This window comes from Rutidosis leptorrhynchoides, unplaced genomic scaffold (assembly GCF_046630445.1).
Source record: "Rutidosis leptorrhynchoides isolate AG116_Rl617_1_P2 unplaced genomic scaffold, CSIRO_AGI_Rlap_v1 contig85, whole genome shotgun sequence".
NCBI lineage: Eukaryota > Viridiplantae > Streptophyta > Magnoliopsida > Asterales > Asteraceae > Rutidosis > Rutidosis leptorrhynchoides.
This window is the reverse complement of record NW_027266877.1, coordinates 1-27,876: the sequence shown is the minus strand read 5'-3', so window position 1 is coordinate 27,876 and position 27,876 is coordinate 1. Positions and strand designations below refer to the sequence as shown.

General features: G+C 34.7%; 3 protein-coding genes across 3 annotated transcripts; all 3 read right to left on the bottom strand.

Annotated features, from left to right (window-relative positions):
• Window positions 1–805: 805 nt before the first annotated feature.
• On the bottom strand, window positions 806–6,285 carry LOC139885171 (autophagy-related protein 18g). The gene is made up of 9 exons (XM_071869116.1): window positions 6,160–6,285; window positions 4,497–4,961; window positions 3,839–4,264; window positions 2,993–3,238; window positions 2,082–2,894; window positions 1,835–1,992; window positions 1,486–1,610; window positions 895–1,272; window positions 806–810 (listed from the first exon to the last, which is right to left on the bottom strand). Exons 2-9 carry the CDS (start codon window positions 4,797–4,799, stop codon window positions 806–808), a joined length of 2,454 nt encoding a protein of 817 aa, XP_071725217.1. The 5' UTR covers window positions 4,800–4,961; window positions 6,160–6,285.
• Window positions 6,286–10,305: 4,020 nt separating this feature from the next.
• LOC139885170 (defensin-like protein 183) lies at window positions 10,306–10,644 on the bottom strand. The gene has a single exon (XM_071869115.1). The coding sequence runs from the start codon at window positions 10,642–10,644 to the stop codon at window positions 10,306–10,308; it is 339 nt and encodes a 112-aa protein (XP_071725216.1).
• An 8,841-nt stretch (window positions 10,645–19,485) lies between these two features.
• Window positions 19,486–27,853, bottom strand: LOC139885183 (sugar transporter ERD6-like 7). The gene is made up of 13 exons (XM_071869125.1): window positions 27,782–27,853; window positions 27,603–27,695; window positions 21,930–22,010; window positions 21,755–21,839; window positions 21,636–21,679; window positions 21,467–21,529; window positions 21,237–21,296; window positions 21,097–21,150; window positions 20,853–20,912; window positions 20,639–20,753; window positions 20,327–20,438; window positions 19,740–19,869; window positions 19,486–19,629 (listed from the first exon to the last, which is right to left on the bottom strand). The coding sequence occupies exons 1-13, from the start codon at window positions 27,851–27,853 to the stop codon at window positions 19,486–19,488; spliced, it is 1,113 nt and encodes a 370-aa protein (XP_071725226.1).
• Window positions 27,854–27,876: the final 23 nt, after the last annotated feature.

Genomic DNA, 27,876 nt, shown 5'->3' with positions numbered 1-27,876 from the left:
TTTTAGCAAATTTGCATGTATCTGTCTCATTATACTCATTATATCCAATTTTATATGTCAATAAAAAATATATATTTTAATAAAAATAAAAAATATTATTTTTATTTTATCCATCAACAATATAAAAATTAAATAATTAATTTTTAATTCATGTTAAAATTAAATTTTATAAGTTTGTATATATTTTCTACGAAAAATAAATTTGAATATTTTTTTTATCAAAATGACGAGAAAGTCATAAATCGAATTTCGTCAAATTCATCATCAATTTTTTCGACACATTTTCATACCATATACACAACACATGAATATATGTCGACATTTATCAAGATTATGAAAGTCTAATGATTATTTTTCCTTGGGTGAAAATTAAAATATAGACTACTACATTTGAGTAGTTTTTATTTCTCAGTTGACATAGAAACTTAAATGCGCACAATATCTGAAAAAAAAAAAATTAAAAAATTATGCATTTTAATGTTTGTTCTATTTTAGGCAAATGAATGTTACAAAAGCTTAAAATGAACTAGTTCACAGTTAAGCAAGCTGTACAGATAGGAACAAATAACAAAAGAAAGAACGAACCCATCCCAAACTAGAAATCTTTCCATGAATATAAACGACGGAAAGATGAAGTTTTTGGTAAGGGGATGGATGAGAATGGTACATAATACGGCAATGGCAATACTTCAAACTTCATTTGCCAACGACATTCGAAAACTTATTCACAAACTAGAACAACTTTCACCAAACAGCTACTTTTTTTCTTTTTTCGGAAACACTCCGAAATATTATCATATGTAGATCAGCCTGCACAACAGAAACATCTCAATGTTGAACAAAGAAAAACGATCACGAAGAAAATTATTTATTGGCGAGAAGGATTTGATTTACCTTCTTCAGAAAACTCAAACATGCCTCCAAGCATATCATAATTCTCTCCATCATCGTTATTTGCAGCTTCAGTTACGTTGTTGTCTTGGCATCCATCATCATCATTATCTTGTATTGCCTTATAATATCCATCCTCCAAACAGAGCTTAAAATTTGCTGAACCTTGCACGGGGTGAAGTATTTGTCCATCTGGAATTATTCCATTTGAAGAAGGCAAGTTATTTCCTGATACAGGTATGCTATCTAACTTTGATGGCTGAACCATTGTCTCTTGTTTGTCTAAGTAGAGCATATTAAGAGAAGGGTAATTCGGTACATAAGACTTTTCGTTACTAAGTTGATCCAAATCAAGCACATTCTCTGTTCTCCTTGATGAACCTGATGAAAATCCAGACCGACAATAAAGGCCAAGTTCTATTTTGGGAATAATATAAAAGTTTAGAGCATGTGTTTTTACAAAATCTAAAAAGTGGTCCTTTACTTTTCAAACTCCCAACATTGGCAAATTCCAGGTCTTAAAAGTAAAGGACCAATTTTGAAATTTCACTAATCACGGAGAGTAAATACTTGCTAATGAAGGCGTAGCATTACCAGCTTCAGAACTTTCGGTGGAGCTAAGTGATGCAGGCTTTGAGTGACACATGACGGTCTCTTGTATGTTGTTGTCTTCAGATTGATGAGGTGCCAAAGAAGAGTACTTTTCCTCAGTGAACTTTCTACATGAAAGAACCAAGTATAGAACCCAAATAAATAAATAAAAATTATACTATAGTAATTGATATGAAGTTAAAAGGAGAAGGTGTCAACAATCTCCAATAAAATACCAAAATTTCCGAGCATCCACAACTAAAACTTCAACGGTTTCAAATCCATAAACTTTTGTAATAAAATGTATAGAGAAAACGGAACAAAATAGAAAAAGCATTCAACCCTAGATCACCTGTCGCTCCAGCCTGATTTGATGCTATGAAAATGGTCAAACACTGGTAAAAGTTCCTTCCGCTTGATTTCAACCTCGTTGGCAGCGAGCTTTTCAATCTCAGACTCTCCTCCATCACCGCTATAGACGTTTGGCGAATCCAATGTAAAGAAACACATCTATGAAAAAAGGGACAATGAATCACAAGAGCAACCAAAATATTTTTTGGTTCATGAACTGTAACATAACAGAAGAAAAAAAATTATACCTTAGATTTTTGCCATATCCGCAACATTCCAGAGCTTACTTGCACCTCCGCATTCGAAAGATACAGGTGGGGCTTTTCATGAGCTTTTATAAAATCAGTTTCCACAGCCTCTTTAACACCACCGTCAGTGACGTCAGGATCCAGTATACTCTCGCTTACTTCAGCAGTATCCAATTTGTCAGATGTGATATGAAAATTACATTCCTCTTTCTCAGGCCATTCCGTCCTTCTACATACATCCCACCATTTAACAGGTTCAACTCTCAACTTTAAGTCATCATCCTGTATCTGTGCAGCGGAAGATGAATTTATAGTTGTACCGAAACTATTTGAGTCGATCCCGAATGACGGCACGAGCTGGTGTTGAACCACATGGCCTGATGGAGTATAAACTAGCAGATGTTCAAGGGGTTGATTGGCTCTCATGTTGATGGACTGAGGAGTTTGAGAGGTAGAATTATGGAAAACAGCAGCAACAGCGCCAGATGGGACGAAAACCTTTCCTGCAGCAGAAGCAGCAGCGTTTCCGATTGGATAAAGCCAATTGAAACTACTGTACTTTATTCTGCTCACTACAGAAAGGGAAATGGGATGAGGTGGTGGAAATGACTGCTGATTGATAAAGCCTGGAGATGCCGACCACCAAGGTCGAGACAAAAGTGGAAAAAGCGAAGGTTCCTCCGTATGAGAACTTAGAGATTGGAATCCAGCATCACCACCAAAAGGGGATAGCACGAAAACATGACAAGTTTCGTTCGATGAAACAATTGCAATCCATTGACTATAGTGACTGAAGCAAATGTCCTTGATCATCTGTCAAATAGAAACAAAATAAAATGTATAGATGTAGGGCAGACAAAAAAGTAAAAGGAAAGCGTGAATGTTTTCGAATAGATAGTTCGTATACTAACAGCTGATGTTATTCCACGATGCAGCTTGTAAAGATGCACATGTGAAGAGCTACAATTGTAGCGTAAAGTGCCTGATCCACGGCGTGTATAAGTTGGCATAATCCGGAAGACATTTATGTTATTTCCATACACTGAAGCAGTAACCAAAAGGGTCCCGCTGGGGTCAAAACATAGCGCAGATATGGGACTGGTGTGAGCTTTGAATTGAGATATCACTTCTCGGGTAACAAAATCTTTGACGATAACCTGCAATCAGCATTCTTTAGCAATATGAATCAACGAGCACGGAATAATAGCCAGCTAGCTTCTATTGTATCAGAGAAATCATATACTACCTTTTATAAAACTTCTGAAACCCACTAAAAGAGTACCAAATAAAAAAATTTCATTGTGTCTAGGTTTACACTTCCGCTCAATTTGAAACATCAATGATCCATTTGTTTTGGCAGAAAGGGAAAGAAAAGATTTAGGTGGACAGAGTAGCCACAGGCCCACATATATACATTGTTATAGAACCTCTTAAAACAGACTGAAGAAACGGATCAGATTTAGTTCACCACTTCAAAGGTTTTTACTTCCATACGATTTGCAGCATCAACGATCCATTTGTTTTTCCAGAACATAGTAAACAGAAGAACATAATTAGGTACCTTGTTGGTTTAACATTACATTGCTAATTGACCCATAAATATAGCTTCTGTGGGTAACATTTTTAACATCATTTAGAATCAACTCCACACATGGCAAACAAATACCATTCAGGAAAAACATCCTGAATTAAAGAATAAGTTGGAGATGTTTAAACTTTAAATAAGTAAGGTTTTCCAGAATCAAAATGGAACTAACCATGCCAGCATTGTCCCCATCTGGTCCGGCGAGCCGACCAACTTTCCAAGCAGAATTTGGTGACACTGGGGAACTAGAACCATCAGGAAGGAATTCTTGACAGTATTTGGACAGAGTTTTGTATCCCATGTCTCCCAGGTTCATTAATCCAGTGGCCAATTGTTTCCCAGACTCCATGGCATAACGAGCAACCAAGCTATTGCCACCAGGTGAAGTTGATGGACTAACACCTGGAGATGGTGTCAGGTTTTGTGGGCTTAGGCGGCCAGTGTTTGACATAAGCGGACTATTGGAAGCATAAGCAAGCCACCTTGGACCCACAGCCATCGGGCCATAACCAGCATTAACCGTGTTTGCTAGCTGGGGCATGGGATAAGTGAGAACACTAAATTTATTCTCAAGTGTGAGTGCATCGAAGCAGTATACCTGCCCAAAAATTACCACTCCTTTAGAAAACAGCAAAGATGAGATGCATTAGTCTATGAAGTTGATCTAGTACATTATGATTACAGAGCTCGACACAAGGAATTAACAAAAAATGGACAAGAGAAAATACTAGCTCAAAATTCGTCTTCTTGGAGATGCAGATTGGTAGCCTCCATGATAACAACAATTTCCAACTTAAAACTCTAAAACATGCTCATAGCCTAGTACTCACTTGTGTTGCAAGACCAACAGCAACAATCTGAGAACTGCATCGAACCATACACACTGACGACCTGAATCTCAGAACATGTACATAAGATTGTGACTGGAGGGAATAGAACTGGACACCAGTAGGAGAGCTGACACAGTTTCCAGACTGAGAGTCTGTAGAACCATCCTTGGGAGTCCTACCCAATTGACTATGGCTCTGACCTTGACTTAAATTGTTGGCGCCATCCCCTCCAACAACCAGAAGTAAGGGATGTGATTTTCTAAATCCTTCAGGGCCACTTGACTTTGCGGGATAAGGCTGCATCTGTAAGAATGAAACAGGGCCATCGCGCCTCGAAACCAGTTCGCTAAAATTAGATGCATCGTCCACATCAAGGACTTGAAATCCATTCTGATAACCGAGTAAGAGAACGTTTTTTAAGCCAGGTTGACCAAGTTCCAACCTATCAAAGCCAGCCCAGGTTACCTGTTCAACAAAAGGTTTAAAGTAGATTCCAGTCAGTGTTGTCAAACAAAAAATGGAAACATGTGAATTAAAAGAAGCAAGGAATCACGCAATGTAGCTCATACAGATTCTCAATTTTAGCAGAAATGGAAAACATTGAAAGGAAATCAATTAGCAATTACTATGTCCACATTAAAGGCACACAGGCAGATTACAATAAGATAGTGTAGGTATTATTTGGAATTTTTTGTACCAGAAAGAAAGAGCTAAATCGTTGGCGAGAATTGTGCACAAGACGACAATTCTGGAACTGTCACGCGAATTGACATGGTAACAAAACCACACACTCTTGAAGAATTTTTGCTTTCATTCTATTCTACACGTGCTCACGTGGTCGATAAACAGAAATGCAAATCGACTTATCAGCTTGTCAAGTGTCAACATGTTATATGTAATTACTGGGAATATATTTTATATAAAAGAAAAAATGGCAATCACGAAGAGGATTGCTCATAAGACGACAATTCTTGAATCGTCACGAGAATTGATATGGTAGCATAACTACACATTCTTGCAACATTTTTGCATTCATTGTATTCTATACATCAGTTTATAAACAAAACTGCTCATTGACTTGTCAGCTTGTCAACTCCCTTAATTCTAGTAACTAGACCTCTTCTTTTGACGGCAAGCTAAACTGTTGGTGAACATGTTTACAGAGAAACTGCAACTTTCAACATTTAAAATATGGCACATAACAATGTCAATAGCAGAAATAAACAAGTTCAATAGCACCAAAAAAGACCATATGTACTAAGTGGAGAAAGATAGTCGGTACCAAAATGACTGGTGACCTACAATTATCTGATCACAGTAACTTCCACTCTAATTGAACCCAACTAAGAGATTACAAAAGCTTCAAGTTAGGCGCGAGATAGGCTAATTACAGACTGCAAAAACCAATGTTAAACTCACATACCAGAAGGAGCAAAGACTATTCCATAATCCTTCAGCTAAGCATCTACTTTTACAGATGCAAAACTGTTCTAAAAAATTCAATCTCAAAACGGAGTAGCCACAACCTCAACTGTTCTTTTGCATGCCTATCAATCTTCAAATTCACAAACTCAAACAACTCAATGAAGAACTAAACAGCAAAAATAGCAACTTCTCAACTCATAAACAAGCCAAAAGCACATAATAAGAAACAAATATTCACCTGATCTTTGTGATCCTCAGATGAAGTTGAAACCGAAGCAGCTACAGAGGCACCGGCGGATCGTACGGTGGACGCGACGGTGCTGGCGTTTGTCGATACAGTCTTAATACAAGACGAAATTATCCTTAAAGTTCTTTTTCCTTTCTTCATCGTCTTCCACCTCCTCTACTACTCTCAACCGCCACCACCGCGGAAGCACGACTTCTACAAATTCCTCCTCCACCTCCTATTTCCGCCACTGGCAGCGCCGATAACGACGACGAGCATCTCCGATCGTCACTAACGATCAGAATTAGTTTCATCCGAGTTCAACACAAACCGCACAAAATTTTTCCAAACAAACAAGTCGTAATCAGTACAACAACAACAACAAACGATTAATTTCTTTTGTTTAAACTTTATCTTCTTTTGACTTAGATTTCTTCTTCAATCAAGCTATGAAAATCATTTTCTCTCTCTCACACTAACTTCATCAATCGTCATCTTCATTTCTTTTAGTCTCTTCTCTAAAACTCTTTTGTAGTTTTCTTCTTCTCCATTTTTCTCTCTCTCTCTTTTCTTTCTCTCTCTAGTTATTTTATTTTTGTTACTCCATAGTGACCACACACTGTACTGTAACAAGTTTATTTTTTGTTATTTATGGCAAAATTAAACGGTTGATCCTTTATGTTTGGCTTTTACGGCTATACTGCTCCTAATGTTTCATCACAGATTTTTAGTTCCAAAATTTGATATGTCATCCTCGTATTCAGTCCCTTACATTTAACGTCCGTAAAAATTTATATGCGTCCAATATAATCAATAAAATCATGACACGTATCATTTAAGTGGACCAAATCAGCCGTGACACGGTAGTCATGAGGAGTAAGTACTCGGATGAAATATTAAACATTGGGGCTAAAAATTCAAAATAAAATATGAGGGACAGTATAATCTTAAAAATCAAACATGAGGACCAACTTATTAATTTTACCATTTATTTATATTTATTTAATAATATAGTCTTATCACTATTATTGTTAAATTTGAAATGGCGTAAATTAAGGGAAAATGGAGGTTTAATGGTTTTGTAATTACTTTGTGATTAGTGGTCAAGGCAGTAGTCGATATTTTTTTGTTTCTTTCTTTTCGTATAAAAGTTGATACACGCCACCGCTCACGACTCGTGAGATACATGGCCACGAACGATCCGGTTCGGAATTGAATTGAATCGGTCAATGCGAATCGGAATCGAATTTTTACTGTTTTATTTTGATTTTATTATTTTTATAAAGTGAATTGGAATGGAATCTAAACTATCTAGAATCGATTCAGCACCAAACCAAAACCTTCCTTTTTAAAAAAATTTACAATTCAAATTCGATTTCATAAATTTAAGAACCTAATCCGCCACGGCCATGTCTAGCTACTAGCGATAGTAATTATCAGCTCAAGTTAAGCTAAGAATAGTAACGGTGCGTGCAATTGATAAATAAATAAAATCGAAATCAACCGTTTATTAAAAACTCAATTCGGTTCGATTTTAATTTTCAGCCATTCGGATTAATTTCGAGCTTTCTATAATTTAATCCTCCAAAAAATAAGTTGTAGCCTAATCCAAAGGTGTCCATTTCAAAAGTCAAATACTAATTGAAGTTTCGTGTGAATGATGAGATATATATATATATATATTTTCTATTTTTTTTTATATATATATTATATGTCAAATGGACTTGGCTTGGTTTATTGTGAATTGAAGAATAGTTTATTTATTTTTCTTTCTTTCAATTTAATTTGCTAGTATATCAACAATAGTGATTTCTTTTTTGAACAAATAAAACTCCAAATTGGATAATAGAATTACATATTACATTTTTGTTGATAGAATATTTGTAGGTTGGTGACGAAAGTAAAGTTGGCAAACATACTAGCAATTTACCTAATTTAGTAGAGTCTTATCAACAAAAACAATATTCCCATCTAATTGGATGACCCTAAAAGATTCCAAAATCCACACAAAGAGTTTGGGGATGTCCATGTTTAGTACAAATCAAAATTTACGGGTCATATGCTAAATTTGCAATAAAAATCTTTTTCTTCTTTTTACTTTATATATATAAGTCTAAATTCTAAACAATTTTAAACTCAAACATCCATAGTTAGGGACTAGTACATGTACAAAGCAACGAAGGCATAGTCAGTTGGTTATTTATCTCGAACATATTTCGTCTTGTTCCAAACATCTTTAAAAATCATAATTTCTTTTTTTAAATTTAAGTATAATTTATTAACACGGATGGAGCTAAAAGCTCACGTTCACCATGTTCAATATAAAAATAAATTCCAAATTTAGCACGTTCATTAAGTATTTTTCATTAGATTATTTGGCTCAATATAAAGTTGTAAAGATATATTTGAAGGATTTTTGAAAGTTGAGGGTATTACTTCAAAGAAATGTGGTTATACCATTGTTTATTAACACATCATCATTTAAATATACATATAATTGATTAATATTTATATATTTTAGAAAAATTATCAAAAAAAATTTGATCATAGACATGTGCTAAACAACAATTCACATATCTAAAATAAATAGTGAAAATATGTTGTGTATGGATGTTCAATTAATTTTTGGGATTTCTTCATATACTAAATATAAATATTTGTATATTAATTAAAGTAAATAAAGCATAAGTTAACTTTAATTGTTAATTTTTTTTAGCATTAAAAATTATGAACACCTAAAACTTATCCTAAATTTGCCCCGTCTAAAATAAAAAGTTTCGACCTAAATTTGCCTAGAGGCCTCCCTTTTTTCTATTATAGGGTCTATGATGTAAATAAACGCAAACATTAATAGTTCAAGTCTCCAAGACTAGTTTGATAATTGATGACGTAAATAAATAAGATAGGATCAAAGAACATATTATAAAATTATTATTCCATTCGTTCCTCATTAATTATCATATTTTAAAAATGAGATAGTATATAGTCTAGAGTCATACACAAAACTCATCAAGTGCCTCACCAGATAGAAATTAATGAAATAAGCTGTAGTTTTTTCCTTTTTTTTTCTTCCTTTCTTTCTTGGACCAATGGTACTTTTATATCCTTAAATGCTGAAATGGTTGTCAAAACCTATATCGTATAGCTTGAGGGCCGTTTGGTTCGCGTTTTTAAGGAACGGATTTGAACGGATTATGATTTGTCAATTCAAAATTCATTAATTGACTGTATTCATGAAACCGAAATTGCTTGAAACTCGTGAACAGAGATTTCGCCAATAATGGAGATATTATTGACGAAACCGACGCGCGCGGATTTCGCTGTGTTTTACTGTTTTACACGAACTTACAAATATGCCCTCATCAATTTTTCTAAAAGACACAAAATGACCTCAAATGCAATCTGAACCCTTTAAATACTTTTTTTTTTTTATAATTATTCTCAATTCATTTCTCATGAAATTAAAAAACCTCTCACGACACTTCTCCTTTCAACCTCAACCCGACGATTCTTGCACCACCACAATCGTCGACGTTGCTCCCGCCATCGCTTCGTCTCACATTTTTAAGTCGCACCGCGAATTTTTTTTATTAAATTAAATCATACTACATAAAAAAATTAATCATAAATAATAATTAATTTTACTAATCGACAAAATTTTTAATTAATTTAAATAATTTTGTTATATTAGAATTTATTTGAAGGACTACGAGGACTATATATACTATCCAATTTATATTTAAGGATTGTATATCAATAAATATTATATGTAAAGATAAAAACTTTGGCAATCATATATGTAAAGATGTATGGATATTATATAATTTAAAAAATAAAAGAAAAAAAAAAAAAAAATAACAAATGGTGGATCACGTTGGATTCGAACCCAGATGACTTGGTACATTCAAAAGACACCTTACCACTACACTCAACATTGATATTTATTTTTTGAATAAAATTTATATATTTAATTCTTGTAATTTATTTTTGTCAAAAAATTGGGTGGGACCCTGATCCCACCCAAGATATATGTGGATCCGCCCCTGCATGTATATATATTAAACTCTCATTTTATTATATGTTCATTACTATATGAACATAAAATCATGCATATATATACATATACATGGATTTCTTTCTTTCTAGTATGTATTGACTCTAACAAACATACTGACAATTACACAATGAGTTGTTGCCAATATCAGTACAAAACCCTATACCCTGCTTGTAAGCTTTCGCACACTTTTGATTACAACAGTTATCGCGACAAGCTGCAGAACACACTCCTTGTCCTCCGTTGCACTTCCTGATGATTGGTGGTACTGGCGTCGGACCACAAGGATAATTACATGTGCACATCGGAGGTTTGATGGCGTAATTGCACGATCCGTCGCCTCCTGGATGTCGTGACTTGCACCTTGCATTACAGTCGTTCCCACAAAGCCCTGCCCCTTCCGTATAGACACTACCAGCATTAACCAGCTTCAAGTCCACCATTAGCACTGCATGTGTATGATCACAAAGTAATTAGTTTATAAACCGGCTGAACAGCGTGAATCAGTTTTTGACCAATTATTTGTGTATAGGAAAGTGATAGAACATTTAAATGTTCGTTGTGCGTCTCCCGACACACAACGAATACACCTCAATATAGTAATCTATCGTGTAAGTTACCTGATGCGAATACAAGCAAGATGGAAAGAGAATGCAGATGAAATAAAACGAGCCATTTGATGATTATACAATATACTATTTATGTCCCAAAATAGATGTAAATTTTTACATACAATTTATATTAAAAAATTTGCATATATTTTGAGACGGAAGGAGTAGTATTTTTGTATGTTTAGATATCATTTCATTCTGGTTGAGTAGTGTTTATATAGTGGCATTGATCATGTTTATTTTGTAACATAATTGGCAGTGAACAAAAATAATACTCCTCCCGTCCCAAAATACATGAAAATTTTCAATATAAATTATATGTAAAAGTTTGCATTTATTTTGGGACGGAGGTATTATCTTTTTCTTCTTGGAAAAATAAATAAATATCATGATACATATTTATTTATTTTGTAAATCGATACATAGCAGAAGTGAAATATCCTCATAAATCCAATCAAATCAAAATTTAATTAGTCAAATTAAATATAAGATCCATTTTTAAAAAGTAAAAAATAAAAATAACAATCCAAAGTTGATCATCGAGGATCAAAACAATTTGACTTCCGAATGCAAAAAAGGGTCACATAGGAAAAGTTGGATTTCTTCATTTTCAATCAACAAATCCATTTTTCATCGAATAGAATAAAATCTGATTTATAGGTTAGATCCAAATAGACCAAACAAAATCGTTTTAATCGAAATAGCCTATTAATTACTCTCTCCATCTCTCAATACATGTTTTTTAAAGTATTCGCACACATAACAAAATAATAAGAGAAATACAATATATTTTAATTTAAACTATGTATAAATATAAATTCATATTTATATATCAAAAAACTTAATTAAGAGGTCATTTCCCTGGAAAAATAATTAAAATATATAGGTCCATAGAGAAAAAAATTAAAATAGAAGTCCACTGGAAAACTAATAAAATCGAGATTCTTGGAAAAAAATAATCAAGATATTAGGATCGATTCAAAAATAATTTTCCGATGAACTTGTTGATGTAACTAGCTATTCGGTTTATAACTTGCTCATCAATTATATTGAAAGCTCCATAATCGAGCTCCTTAATTTACAATATTTTAATGACTGTTTGTAAATTTGTCATTGAAAATATTTTTTCCAACAATGTGAACACTATGATCTTTTATACGTATGTATGTATCCATCAAATTATTGATTCCTAAAATTTATTGACCATCGTAGTAGTAATTACGAAGAAATGCAGTAAATTGAAGATGCATTTTTTTTTCCAACAATGTGTACATTTGATTGGCTGTATATTTCACTCCTAAAAAGAGTTGGGTACCACCGGAAGCAACCCGTAAATTGAAGATGAATTTTTTTTCCTCTCGTTTGGACTACAAGTAATAAATGAAACCGTGGAATCTCAACTGAACAAATATGACTATATTTTCCAAGCGTTTTACAATAAAGAAGAAACTAAACGTAAATAATATACTATTACAAATTTTTACATGTAATTTATATATAAAAATTTGCATTTATTTTGAGACGGAAGTAGTGTATAGTACATAAGCGAGCCGGTAAAATTAGTTTTTTGGTTTATATAAGTAAGAAGCAGGTAAAGACTAAGAAGTCCAAGTTCAACTTCCATATACTATAATGTAAATGTAGTCTATTTTTCTTATCTGTTAAGACAAGGTTTGTACGAATTACAAAGATATACGATAGTGTATTAAATATGACTAGCTTGTAAATTATAAAAGCTTTCTTTATTCCTTTGCTTTGAAAAGTTATTTGAACATTCTAATTTAGTTTTTGTTGTATAAAGTCTAATAACTTTATAACATTTATGTCATTAAGAATTTTTTTTTGAAGATTTAAATATATTTTGATTTAAAAAATTACGTAGTGTGACGTAAAATTTGAACGTTTTAATAAAATTATTTATCAAAGAAAAAAAAAACATTTTAACCTTATATTTACTTAATTTGGATTAATATTGTCGATTAATTCAGCAACGTCCGGATTTAAATCCGGACTCCGACACGACTACCAATAGATAATTTGCTCCCTCACTTGTCTTTTGTTTATAGTCAGAGTGGTTCAATTAGAACTACGTGTATACTCATATTGATATTGTAGGTAATTTTTATGTAGGAAAATTTCTCTTTTGCTTATTTACCATTTGTACAAACAAATTCAATTGGACATTTCTTGGTTAATGATATGGTATCGATCTTTAATATCACAAACCATACTAAGAGTCTAAGATACTTAATACATATGACTCATTAGAAGATCTCATACTCGAGTCTAAGAGAAAACATTTATGTAGACGATAAACTCACATATTCGAAATAAGTAGAGATCATCTATTCTCCACAAAAAAAATATTTTGAATCGATATTTTTTTTTATTTGAATCGATCCTAATCACTAAACTACTATTTAATCTAAATATTTAAGGTATTTTTTAATTTAAATAAATTAATTTAGGTGATGGATAATTAATGTTTCTCTCAACCAATACAATCAAACTTTTAAAATTGTAAAAAGATGAAAATGTCTATTTTAAGATTTCTTTATACCATTCTCAAAATATAAGACGATTACAAAGCCTTATATAGACGTCCAAAATTTTAACTTAAACGAAATGGAAAAATGAAATTACAAGATGGATTTTATAAAACCAGAGAGAAGCAAAATCAAAAATCCAAAACTAGAAATGGTTTTCTTTTTGCACGATCTCTCTTTCGAATTTTCTCGTGACCTCAGATTGTATTTTTACCTTAAAATAATCCTCAACGCGTTTACGAACCGGTAACACTGTAATAGAAGCAAAAATTACAGCTAAATCATCGTCTTCTCCAAATCGACAAAGACACCATTTTTGTTGACTTTTTGCTTGACTTTCTTTCTGAGCTTGATCAATTACATAGCAGCATTTGAACTTCTTCTAAATACTTCTATGAACTTAATCAAAGATTAACTTGACTGGAAATAAACTTCTACTTCGAATTTGATTGAAACTTGACTGAAATGATAAAAACAAAGCAACCCACCAATGCAATCTTTAAACAAGTTTTAGAATTCCAAGTTCATCATTCAGAAACGATCAATGGACCTTCCTTAACGATTTCAAATCAAAAAATCCAGCTGCAACAACTTGTAATGAAAAACCCTAATTCCAGTTCATAGTTTCCAACTCAAACATATTGTGAATTTTTGGCCATGTCAGACTAATTACTACTTGCAACTACTTCATAATGGTCAAGTGAAACTACCCACATATTGCCAATTTATTCTAATCTTATTCGAAGAACTGAAACTGGAAATCAAAGCATGTCCAATAAAATAAGAATCCTAAAATTGAAAACTTTTGATAGAAGAAACCTCAAGTCAATTGGAAGATATGTCGTTGTTCACAATGTTGTCCTGAATCTGTTCGACGGTGTCCTGACCTCTGACATTGCGTCCTCTGGCCGATGGGAAGCGATCTTTGTTTTCTTCAGTCGGACCTCCAAGATTTGTAACAGTTACACCAAGGTTCCTGTGGTTTTGACGATGTGCGCAATTATCCTTTGTGTAGAAATCCATTTCGTATTTCCTGTTCAGCTTTTTAGTGCATTGTTTTGATCTTTCCATCTTCGAAATCTTCTTAAACAACTTCAGGAACATCTTCTTGATTAGATTAGTCGAGATTATCTTCTTCTTTACATCTTCCTTCCTTTTCAAGCTTGCTTGCTTCTTCTGCAAGTCACCATTATCTCTTGCTTTCTTCTTCACTTTTTTTGCTGCAACCAATTTTCCTTCAATGATTTCAAGTTTCTCAAGACGATCTAATCCAACAATTTTATCTTGGGTGACTTGTCAACTTGCTGAGTTTACGAGTTGGCTCTCGAGTTTGACAACCATGCATGACTCCTAGCTTTTTCCAGTTATGATATGTGATGATCCAGAAAATACTAGCCTCATTTTATCGTTCAAAATAAGAATACGATTATTATAAGATTCTATATATGTATAGAAATAATTGACTAAAGTATTTGGGGAGGGAGGTAACAGATAATGTTATACTGAGGAGTACATGTGTGAGTGTCCATGTATATTGGAATGAATCCATGATTCAATCCCCCCTTTACTTGGTAATGATAGCAGTAGTCGTTGGTGGAGTTAAGGCTCGCCAACGAGATTACAGGTCTTTATTACGCTTTAAAGGCTCGTATTGAGGTGACTGTAATCGGTTTCGTGCATGTATCGTTGGTTGTGATTCAAGGATTGTTGATTTCTGTTCCTGAACCATACTTGGATTATACTTTTTCAATTCAAAATTTAAACTACAAAAAACTATTTTCCAAAGTTTCTAGTTTTATTTTTAAGTTATTTTTTATATATACTTCTAATATACTACGTTAAATTTACAATCAAATTATTAATTTCTTCCCTATACATAATTGTTTTAATTAATCATCAAGATGCTAATATAAGGCACACCAAATTTCTTCTTAATTCACCTAAAAATTCATATCATATTCATATTATGGTAACATTCTAATATATGTCTCCTTTTTTTACCCCTATCTATAAATTCTCAGAGTCCGTTCTCCGAAATCCTCCAATTAACTTCTCGAACGAAAAAAATATCAAATTATTAAATTATTATTGTGGTTAGTCTAACATAATATCTTTAAAGAACATTTCACCGAATAAGAATCATATAAATTTGTGAAAACATAACCATCGAGTTTTGATGTTAAAAGCATCTTCTATGCGAGTCCCAACAATTAAATTGAGACAAATTTTTTTCTTTTAGTATTTATGTGGTGGTTTATGCGGCAGTCACCATTATAAAATTTCTCTCAATCCCTCCAATCCAACCTCACTTTAAACAAATAGAAAAAAGACTACATAAACCAATAATCATTTTTAATATTTATATTATAATAAAAATTAGGATTTCATTATTGAGATTATGTAATGGAGTCCATTTTTGACAAATCCCAATTTTTTTTCTCTCTGTCTAAATGTCGCTGATGTGTACGAAATTGAGACTCAAAATCGAAACCAACAATGCGGATGCTCTAACTTTCCGTTAAAACTGCTGACGTGGCTACTAACAAAACGGTCATTTTAATCACGTCACATGCCTAGTCAACGGACACATGAACCAAATTATTGAGATGAATCGGATTAAAAAAATAAACCAGTCAACCTTAAATAAACCGGTTCAACCCTAATAAATTAGGTTTAATCCATTACCATTTTTAAGGCAATGGTCTTGTTCAAAAAAACAACCGATCTTCATAAAATCTTTTAACCTTCTTACACTCAAAATCAGCTGCTACCCTCACACTCCCAACCAATTGTCGACGTCCAGCCCGTCGTCATATTTACACCGCGTCTCCAGCCTCAATCTCTTCATCTCAGTCTCTTTAGCTCTCGATCTCTATTTGTCATGAAGAAGACGACACGCCGATCGTCAACATCGTTCTTCAAAGGTCGACCCAGTCCATTTAGTAGGGAATCGAAGAATTAGTGGTGCAATTGAATAATATGGAATTTACCGATCCTTATAATTTTTTTTTTTTGAAAAATTAAAGAACTGGTGGTGCAATTGAAAAAGAAATGTGTATAATTGATTTTTTTATCAGTAGGACATCAAGAATCTGACGAATTTGGTATGATTCAATCTGGGAATCTGAAGTTTATTCCTTCGATTTTCTTGTTGATCTGCCATGGGCATCATTTCTTCCTCGATTTGTTCATCTTAATTGATTCAGGTCTTTGGAGTTTGGGTTTAAATGTGTGCTTTCTCTTGTATTCATGAATCATGATGGTTCCTGTTGCAAATTCAAAATTCAACCTGCTCAGAAAATTAAAACGCGAGAGATTGATAATTAATATTAAGGAAATCATTTGCAATTAGGTCTCCCGAATTGGTTTGAGCGAAACATACGCAAATGATCGGTGGAATTTATGTCGGCTTGCTTCATAAGTATGTACTCATATACTTATACCGGAGGTGGTGGACAAAGCGGTTTTTAGTGGTGGTCGGCTGTCGGAGGCGTTGGTCGATGGTGGTAAATGGTGGCTGACGGCTGCAGGTGGTGCCTGGAAGCGTTGGTAGGTGGTCGTCGGACGTGGTGCCCGGCGGTGGTGGTTAGTGGTGGTTTTAAGAGTTAATCCAGTTCGTTTTGGGTTCACCCGATTCATTTTTTATTAATCCGTTCATGTATGTTGACTAGTAGCCGTCTCAGCAGTTTTGATGGAGAGTTAACATCAAGGATCTGATAGTTATGTTTTTTACAAATTTAAAAATCCGATAGTTAACAAGTAAAATTAAGAGAACCAATGATTAATGTACGTAAAGTTTAGGGATCCATAAAGGCATTTTCCGTATAAATTTCAATATTTGTATGTTAATTCTCGTTTTATTAGATCATGAACGGTATCCCTTACACAAACGTGGTCTTTCCCTAAAAAAGAGTTTTTCTATATATAGTAGCAAGCTAAGTAAGTCTTGATTAAGTACAAACATACTGACAAGTACATAACTCTCTGAAGCCGATTCTAACGCAAGAGCCAATACCATGAAGGTAAGCATTTACGCAATTTTGATCACAACAGTCATTCCGACAAGTAGCCGTGCATAAACCTAGTCCGCCGCGACACTTCCTAATAACCGGTGGTACGCCGGCAACCTGTATAGACAGATCTTGTCCATTTACGTCCGTCATTAACACTGCAATTATAATTCAAATCACAAGTTAATAAGTAATTAACGCATAATAGAATCATTTTGTACCAAATGGACTAAATAGAATTGAATTTGACATTTTGAGCTGTTAATTATAATGTATGTATGTAGGTATGTATGCATACCTGTTAGGAACATTACGAATACTAGCAAGATGGAAAGAGAAGACAACAATGGTGAAATGTAACGAGCCATTTGATTTTACAAAAATGCTTTTCTTTATCTTCTTTTGTTTTGGATATCATTTCCTACTCTGACAATAGTGTCATTATATATATAATGTTTTATATGTTTGATATGTAATGAAGTCCACAATTTTCGTCCAGCTTTTCTTTTAAAAAAGATTAATTTTTTTGATCGGTTTTCAAAAAACAAATATCTAAAATTAAATATCAAGATTTTTAATTAAAAAGGTCAATTGGCAAAATATCTAAAATTAAATATCAAGATTTTTAATTAAAAAGGTCAATTGGCAAATTATTTTGGAAACTTAATCCAAAAATAAATTTAAGATGAAGATTCGAAATCAAATGTAATGTTATACTCCTTCCGTCCCAAAATAATTACAAATTTTTATATATAAATTATATTAAAAAATTTATATTTATTTTAAGACGGACATAATATTGATCTCAATGGTAAGGAACAAGAATGGAAGAATATTCCCCATTAAATTATTCAGGAATGGGAGATAGTAAAGCTTTCATGTCTGCCGTACAATCAGGGTCAATTTTAATTTTCACCGTTGGGTATATAATATAAGTTTCCTTCTATATTAATCATAAAGTGTGGATCAGAATATCGTTCAATGAGTAAGACGTATTTTTATTGGAAGAACGTGAGTTCGACTTCTGAAAAACGTATTTTGGAGGAATGGATCTGTATTTGGAATATAAAAAAGGAAAAAAAAAATCATTAAAGTTGACGACGTAATGGGCTGGCCCGTTTTAAACGCTAATAACCAATCATGCAGCATTTCTATCGCTCGCGTATATTTACTGTTTTTCTCTATATAATGAAAAAATTGGGCCTAACATTTTTATTATCAAAGCACTCTGAAAACTACACACTAGCCTATACAAAGTTAGGGTTGCAGAAAGAGAGGACAAGATAAAAAACAATGATGCTGATGATGATAGCCTATAAATGTTGATACTTTATGTATACATCTTCATATATCGAATCGATGATTTACCAAATAATTAAGGTATTGTCTTTCGACATAAGCTGTACTTTATTTTTCTTAATCATGCATAATTTTCTATTTTTGAAGATTTCTCTTAATTGTTCTCTATGTACCTTATCTCTTACAATTATCTCCTTAGTTCGTGGTAGAAGAAGGAAGGCAGTTGTGGTCGGATAATATTAACAGAAGGCCTTTTCTTCCCTAAAGATCTGCTGCTGGAGCCCTTCTCGACAGCACGATTAAATTTTCGCGGTGGCTGTCCACGCGTCTCCCCGCCTTTCCCTGATGATAATTGAGATCTATCTCCATCGGTATCATCGCTACTTCCCACTTCTTCAAAATCTGCAGGACTATTTGGAGTACTATCCTGACTCTCTTCGTCAAAAAATATTTTTCTCATCACCATTCTTGTTGCCAAAAGGTTTCATTTTCCGCACCAATATATGGAAACGAAAAATTATTGTAATTAAAGATGTAATAATGCTAAACAATCTCTGTTGATCAGTGTCAATATTTGTGCTCGTTATATAGCATTTGAAAGTTGGCGGTTCATTTTTACATCCCAAATGTTACAACCTTTCGTGGATATCGAATAATAATAATAATTAATTATATATATATAATTACTATCAAAGGGTAAACAATTTGAATCAGTCGTTATGAAGTTTCATGCTGTTGACTAAATTGAGACTTCTTATGGATAGGCGACACCGTCATAATCATTTCAAGCTATCTCCTGTGCTCCGCCGTAACTCCGACTAGCTTGTTCGACTTAATTGTGGCTGAGTCCTCAACGTTTTCAGAAGGTACAAAGTGGTCCTCAACTTTTTCACATGTGCAGTTTGGTCCATTAACACAGTTTCTGCACTATCTTTTCCTACATCTCCCGGTTCGATCCCATACTGAATTTTTTTTTTTTTTTCAATTCCTTCATCATTTCTGCCTCTAAATAGATTTTGACAGCTTCCAAGACCGTTTAAGCAATTATTAAAGCCATATTTGATAATCTGACCTTCCTTTTCTTCTTTCCTTTCTTCTCCTTAAATGACTTCCTTTCCAAGGAAATGAGACTTTCTACAATGTCATTGCAGGCTTCGTAAACAAGCAAATCAACAGATGTCGATACCCTTTGTTCTGGAAAGCTTTGTGTCAATGGAGGTGACACGGAAAACTTTGTGATTAAGAAATGGACATAAGATGATAAAATCTTAGTTTCAGATTTTTTTGGGCAACTCTTCCGATTTTTTCTTTCTTTTGTTGGTAGTAGGGATGGGCATAAACCAAAAGGTTTCTCGGACAGTTCTCAAAAAGTTGTAAAGGTCTAATAGGATTTTTTTTTCCTATTCCATCAATAATGATAAATTTAACAACTAAACGAAAAGCTTACAACAGAGTTCTCAAGGCCATCTTAAACGACCGCCTTAATTCATGAAAATACAAAAAAGTTGCAAATGCATCTCCATGAAGTCAAATATGAGATTCAGCACTTTCGGGTTATTCCGTTCGACTTCATCAAATTAATGTTCTTTCCCTGCACATTGAGGTGTATTCCCGGACGACCAAATTCTGAGCTCAAACCCTTAACTTTTGTATTCCTACTTGTTGATGGCTTCATGGATTTCTTCCAGGGTTCTCCCTTTCGTTTCCGGAACGACCATTGTTATGAACACTATCGTCAGTGCATTAACTCCAGCATATATAACGAAGGTGCCTGAAAATATAAAACACCAAATATCTAATTTCAAGTTCCATCCCTATTCACTCCAGTCAAATACTCCCTCGATCCGTCCCAAAATACTTGTAATGTTTAAATGTATTTTATATAGGAAACGTGACAAATATATTTTGGGACGGAAGTTGTATTCAGAACGAGACCAAATGGTTTTATGCTAAGAATTGTGTTGTATTTACCGTAGGAATTCCAGCCCATGAGATAGTTAAAAGTGTAGGAAACTATCCATGCCCCAGACCAGTTCACCAATGTTGCAAGGCCTCCAGCCACTCCCTTAATATTTATAGGGAATATCTACCAAAGAATTAAAAAGTAAATTTTGATTTGTGAAATTAACAGAAAGTATATAGTTGAAGGGAAAATTTTGAAACTTGTACTGCAAAGTTCGATTACCTCGGACATCACAACCCACGGAATGGCACCCATTCCGGCTGAGAAAGCAGCTATAAAGAGCTGCACTCGAAGAAAAAATAATGTCGTTAAAAAACTGTCAAAAATCTGAAAAGTAGATATTTCAATTATTTTCAGAGTAATTTTATCTGACGGGTCAAGATAGGTGACATTAACAAACTCAGCCAAATTTAACTCAGATGGTTAATAAAATACAACATTTATAAAAAAAAAAGGCTGTTCTTACAAATATGCCAGCTGCAGCTAGACAAGGAACCGATTCTAGAGCCAATACATGAACCTAGTTTTCGAAAAAGTTCTCCGAATCAGTTTTATAGGAACATACAGCTTGTTGTAAGTCGATAAGAGTTTAAGTTTAACAGTTACCTTCAGATAGAATGAAATGGCAATGAGTAAACTGCCTATTACCAGCCCTGTTGCAGAAACCTGAAGAAAAAAGTTTATATTGTACGAATTCCTCTGTTCTTCTAAGGAAGAAGGAAATTTCACTTTGGTTTACCACTCCCTCCGTGCTAAAATACTTGTCCCTTTTTTTATGCATTTTACTTAGAAAACATGACACATAATTTATGGCGGCAGTAGTATCATTTTTTTACCAGTAATAGGGGCTTTCTTCCAGTTTTATCTATCACTGTTGCAATAAGACCAGTGACAACAACCTACAAAAGAAAAGAATAGAAAGTTCAATTGCAGTTAAAAGCCTTTTTTTCATAAAAAAATAAATATAAAATATTGTGTTTGCAATAGTATTGAAGAGCTTAGAACCTGAATAATAGCGTATAGGATTGTTCCGAGTGCCGCAGAAAACCCTGTCTCATAACAGAGTTGAAATCTTTGCCTAGTTTGTTTATGTTAAAAGTTTAGTAGAGAATTTCAATCACTACCTGCTTGCTCTAAAATGTTGCTGGCATAAAAACTGATTCCATTGATTCCTCCCAATTGTTTACCGACCATCAGTCCAACCCCAATCTGGTTATATATATAAACTCAGAAATCAAGAACGGAAACAAAAAAGCTAATGCACGACACTTGGAAAGGTTCCTAGAGAGAAATACTTACAATGACGGAGCGTGCGTATCTCCTTTCAAACATATCCAGGAATTTGGCTTTTGGCAGGCGTTCTAGAGTTTCTATATATTCCTATAAGGTAGTAAGCATAACAGTTCTCATGAATGAGTGTGTAGGCATCAAATTTTTTGACAATAAATGAAATAATGACACGTCATTTTAGATAAAAAATTAGCCCTAAGACAAATACGAAAATTGTAGCCCTAACCCTTAAGATTCCGACGTTGCAAGAATCATGTCAATTGAAGGTCCGAAACTCAATATATGATAAGTTATACAAAACAAATCAAATGTGTGAATAAGGACCAAATGGACGAAATTTATGGAGTTGAGGACTAAAGTAAACATGAACAAAACATAGCGGACGGTCCAACTAGAAGCGTGAGGTCCAAACATGTTGAAGCCAGATTGAACGTCCAGTAATTGACTCCCTAGCCTTGGAGATAGTAAATAAGAAAAGTATTCTAAAACAACCATGTCAATGAGAATCAGAATCAAATATACACATTCTAGAAAGATATTATCATATGTTGAGATAATAAGATAAAAAAAAAAATAGAAGATTGAGTAGTGTTGAGCAAGGCATGAATCAAAAAAAAAACAAACACAATAGAGGAAGTGAATATTGAGTTCCTACCTTGGAGCTAGGCCAAAACAGAATATCACGTTGGTCAGATCAACCAAAATTAACAAAGTATTGACATGGTGTTTAATACAAAATCATCATCAAACGGAAAATAATGTATTTACTCAATTATTACCAAGCCTCCTCAATCCTATAAATAGGGGGTCTCATTCTCATTATTCAATGGATAGAAAAATATGGAGAAGCTTTGAGCAAGGAGCCAAAGCAAGAAGACGCCGTCACGCTGTCGGGATTCCACCGACTCGCATAAAGCACAAAGGCACAAGCGAATAAATCGCCGCCTTGCACAAAGCACAAAGGCACAAGCGAAAAAAATTCCACAATGGAGAAGACGAAGTTAGCTAGCGAAGATCAAAGGAAGAAATAGTCGTTTGTATCCCTCTTTTTATTAAATTAATTTAATTTATTGAGATTGCTAATAAAAATTACTATTTCAATTATTTGTATTCCGAATATTGCGTTCATGTTTTTATTCGTGTCTACAGATTGGCGACCACAGTGGGAGACGACTACCTTTCATCCTTCGCTTGCAAATAACCCGAAAAAGATGGCTAAGAGCAAGTTCAGTTATGTTCCTAGCTCCAGTGCCAGTTCTGCTATTTCTAGCTCTTACGCTGTTGTTGTTCTTGCTCTGTCGTGGCTACGTATGGCTCGACTGTTGCCGCTCCTAGCTCCGTGGTTGTTCCTGGCTCTGTCGTTGCTACGTATGGCTCGACTGTTGCCGCTCCTAGCTCTGTGGTTGTTCCTGGCTCTGTCTACGTATGGCTCGACTGTTGCCGCTCCTAGCTCCGTGGTTATTCCTGGCTCTGTCGTTGCTACGTATGGCTCGACTGTTGCCGCTCCTAGCTCCGTGGTTGTTCCTGGCTCTGTCGTTGCTACGTATGGCTCGACTGTTGCCGCTCCTAGCTCCGTGGTTGTTCCTGACTCTGTCGTTGCTACGTATGGCTCGACTGTTGCCACTCCCAGCTCCGTGGTTGTTCCTGGCCCTATTGTTGCTACGTATGGCTCGACTGTCTCTGCTCCTAGCTTTGTTGTTATCCCCGATCAGGCTCTAACTCCCGGCATTGCCCAAAGTTTTTTGCCGTTAATCCAAGAAGACTTATGAAAATCCCGAAGATAGGAATGTGATTGAAGGCTTCAAGGCATCCTTCAACAGGTTATCTGTACTCGCTTCGAAGTAAAGACGAACCGCTCTAAAAAATGAAAGAACTAAACCTCATTGATCCCACCTCGAGGCGAAAGTTTAAGACTCGGAGTGTCCCGTCGGGCATCTGAATTAACTCGAAGATAGACTCTCCGTTACCAACAACTAGTATGGAAGAAAGTGATGATGATTCTCCAAGGATTAACTACCAGTATGATTTCTCTTCATCTTGGGACTCTGTTAGTGTGTTTGTGATCGAGGAAGAAGAGGATGCGACCAATTCTATGAAGGTCATGCTAGAAGATGTGGCAAGGAACATGTAAGAGATGATGCTAAAGGCGTTGGTAGAAAGGTTGGCAGCCGTAGGATTATCCCATGAAGCATTGAAAAGAACTACCGAAAGTATCGCAAAACAACCAATCAATAACTTCGAAGACAACACTAGCAAGCCGAAGATAGACCTTGGTGAAACTATAGACACCGCCAACTCGACGGTTGGACAAGAAATTATGCTGGATGCCAATGAGCCCACCTGATTGAAAGTAGTGGAACAAGCACTCTTCAATCGAGAAGCTTCAAGCTCTAAATCATCATTAAGATATGTGAAGCCGTACCCTGCAAGAATTGATGCTCTCGCACTCTCGGCCAAATACAAGCCTCCAACATTCAACAAATTTGATGGTAAAGGAAATCTCAAGCAATATGTGGCTCACTTTGTGGAAACTTGCAATAACACTGGTACATATGGAGACACCTTGGCTAAACAATTTGTGCGATCATTGGAAGACAATACATTTGAATGGTATGCCAATCTTCAACCGGAATCAATTAATTCTTGGCTAGAACTCGAAAAGGAAATTCTCATTTGTTTTTATAATGTTGAAAGAAAGTTCACAAAACTCGAGTTGTCCGCCATTGAACGACGGCAAGAAGAGCCGGTAATGGACTACATTCAAAGATGGAGGGCACTTAGTATCAAATGCAAAGATAGAATTCTCGAAGTAGAAGGGATAAAGATGTGCATCCAAGGAATGATTTATATCCTCTGACGAAGCCTAATAATTGCCAAGATCAAATCCTTCACCGACTTAGCAACGCTTGCTCATGAAATTGAAGAAACGGTGATAAGTAACAACTCTACACAAATTCATGACGACTCTCAAGAAGAAAGCAAGTCGAACTCCCTATCAAATGAAGAATGAAACTCCAACCTCCCGGACAAGAGGCTAAACTGTTCAAAATCTCCCAAGTATGAGATAAAACTACTTAATCCCCTTAGCTAAATGCTGGGGGCATCGATGAACTACGGAACGACTTGATTCCCCAAAAGGATACGTAGGCATCTTGACGTCAAATGTCAAGTTCAGTCACACGACCACAAAACCTCCATCCATCCATCACATGAGTCTGTGCAAGTGGCGAAAACCGACAACGACGGTACTTGCATGAGAGTCGACCAGAAATACCGTTGCAAGGAAAATCTGGCACCAAAAAAAAAAAAATGAAAACAAGAAAATTGAAATGAAGTGAAGCCAAAGAAATCACTAGCTCCAAGCTATGAGAGATTAGCTCCAGGCATAAAGAAGTTTAAAGCAAAGCGTAAAAATGAACCATTGTGGGACTACTAGCTCCAGGCTAGGAAAGACTGGCTCTAGACAGAGGATTACTAGTTCCAGATTAGGAAAGGCTGTCTCTAGACAGAGGACCAGCGGCCAGCGAGGCGAGTTTCAAGCTAAAGGAAATACTAGCCCCCAAGGAAGGAAAAGAATACTACTAACTCTGCAATAAGGAGAAGAAGCTAGATAAATCCAATCTAGGAAATATGAGCTCTACATAAGTAAGCCTGACGAAGAGAAGTCGATTTCTAAGCTCCCCTATACCACCAACTAAAATCAAATCAACCTCCGCAATGAGGATAAACTAAAGTTAAATCAATCTCCTTAATGAAGATAATCTAAAATTAAATCAATCTCCGCAATGAGGATAAACTAAACTTAAAGTAATCTCCTTAATGAGGATAATCTAAAATCAAATCAATCTCCGTAATGAGGATAATCTAAAATTAAATCAAGCTCCGCAACGAGTATAAACTAAATTATGAAAACAAACGCTCCACAATGAGCTCATAAACTAAAATCAAATTCAAATCAAAGCTCTGAAATGAGTCTTTAAACTAAAAGAATTCAAACCAACGCTCCGCAATGAGCTCCTAAACTAAAATCAAATTCAACACTCCGCAATGAGCCCATAAACTAAAATCAAATTCAACGCTCCGTAATGAGCCCGTAAACTAAAATCAAATTCAATGTTCCGCAATGGGCCTTTAAACTAAAATGTCCCAAATAACTCCTCAATGAGTATAAAATAAATTTGTCTCAAATGAAATTCTTCGAAATGAGTATAAAATAAATTTGTCCCAAATCAAATTCTCCGAAATGAGATTAAACTAAATTTGTCCCAAATCAAATTCTTCGAAACGAGATTAAACTAAATTTTTCCCAAATAAATTCTCTCATAAGTACGAGAATAAACTACTCCAAATTCTTCGGCTAAACACCGGGGCATCTTTGAACTACGTTATGACTTGATTTTTCTTAAAGAAGATACATAGGCAACTCAAATATTTTGAGTACAGTCACAAAACAAAACAAAATAAACTCACCTTGATCCTCGAAGGAAGAAGAAGCTCAACATACTTGAAAAATTGAAGGCCGGAAGCATCAAGATTTCAAGACTAAGTCGCTTAATACTTCACTAAATTTGTATTAGCAACCAAGTCTTGAAAGGGGGCATCTGTAGACATCGAAATTTTGACAACCAATAAAATAATGACACGTTATTCTAGGTAAAAAAATTAGCCTTAGGGTAGACACAAAAATTGTAGCCCTAACCCTTAGGGTTCTGACGTCGCAAGAATCATGTCAATCGGAGGTCCGAAACTCAAGATATGATAGTTATATAAAAAAAAAATCAAATGTGTGAATAAGGACCAAATGAACGAAATTCATGGAGTTGAGGACTAAAGCAAACATGAACAAAACATAGAGAACATTCCAACTCGAAGCGTGAGGCCCAAACATATTGAAGCCAGATTGAACGTCCAGTAATTGACTCCTTAGCCCTGGAGACAGTAAATAAGAAAAGTATTCTAGAACAACCATGTCAATGAGAATCAGAATCAAATGTACACATTCTAGAAAGATGTTGTCATATGTTGTCATAATAAGATCAAAAAGAAAAAGAAATATGGAAGATTGAGTAGTGTTGAGCAAGGCATGAATCAAAAAGGAAACAAACACAATACAGGAAGTAAATATTGAGTTCCTACCTTGGAGCCAAGCCAAAACAGAATATCACATTGGTCAGATCAATCAAAATTAACAAAGTGATGACAAGGTGTTTAATACAGAATGATCATCAAACGGAAAACAATGTATTTACTCATTTATTACCCCAAGCCTCCTCAACATTATAAATAGGATTCTCCTCATAATTTAATGAACGAAAAAATATGGAGAAGCTCTGAGCAAGGAGCCAAAGCAAGAAGACGCCGTCACGTTGTCGGGATTCCACCGTCTCGCATAAGCACCAAGGCATAAGCGAAGAAATCGCCGCCTCGCACAAAGCACAAAGGCACAAGAAAAGAAAATTCCACAACGAAGAAGACGAAATTAGCTAGCGAGGATCAAAGAAAGAAATAGTAGTTTGTATCCCTCTTTTTATTAAATTAAATTAAATTATTGAGATTGCTAATAAAAATTGCTATTTCAATTATTTTTATTCCGAATATTACGTTCGCATTTTTATTCATGTCTACAGAGTGATCTAAGTTACAAGTCAACAAATGTAAATCAAGACTAAGCAAATATAAAACCTGGATTTCGGCCGTCTCTTGGGATATATCAGCATTCTCTCCACGAAGTTTCTGTAATGCTTCTTCAAAGTCTTTGCGACGTCCTGTCTTTGCCTATATTCATGGTCAGGATCATTTTCTTCTTCTACAATTTTCTTCTCTTTTATTAATTAATGTGATGGTTATATATATTTATTTACCAGCCATCTTGGAGATTCTGGGATGAAAAATAGGCCGAAAAGATGAATTGCACATGGGATGAGTCCTGTCATAACAATTGCAATATGATTTGAAA

What these genes read in the sequence shown, in the direction of transcription:
- LOC139885171 (XM_071869116.1), bottom strand. Translation starts at nt 4,799, where the DNA reads ATGCAGCCTTATCCCGCAAAGTCAAGTGGCCCTGAAGGATTTAGAAAA. An exon ending in GGATATGGCAAAAATCTAAG is followed by an intron (nt 1,993 to 2,081) that starts GTATAATTTTTT and finishes CTTTTTTCATAG; the next exon opens with ATGTGTTTCTTTACATTGGA. An exon ending in CACCGAAAGTTCTGAAGCTG is followed by an intron (nt 1,273 to 1,485) that starts GTAATGCTACGC and finishes GATTTTCATCAG; the next exon opens with GTTCATCAAGGAGAACAGAG.
- LOC139885170 (XM_071869115.1), bottom strand. Translation starts at nt 10,644, where the DNA reads ATGGTGGACTTGAAGCTGGTTAATGCTGGTAGTGTCTATACGGAAGGG.
- LOC139885183 (XM_071869125.1), bottom strand. Translation starts at nt 27,853, where the DNA reads ATGACAGGACTCATCCCATGTGCAATTCATCTTTTCGGCCTATTTTTC. An exon ending in CAACATTTTAGAGCAAGCAG is followed by an intron (nt 21,680 to 21,754) that starts GTAGTGATTGAA and finishes GTTATGAGACAG; the next exon opens with GGTTTTCTGCGGCACTCGGA. An exon ending in CCATTTCATTCTATCTGAAG is followed by an intron (nt 21,151 to 21,236) that starts GTAACTGTTAAA and finishes TTCGAAAACTAG; the next exon opens with GTTCATGTATTGGCTCTAGA.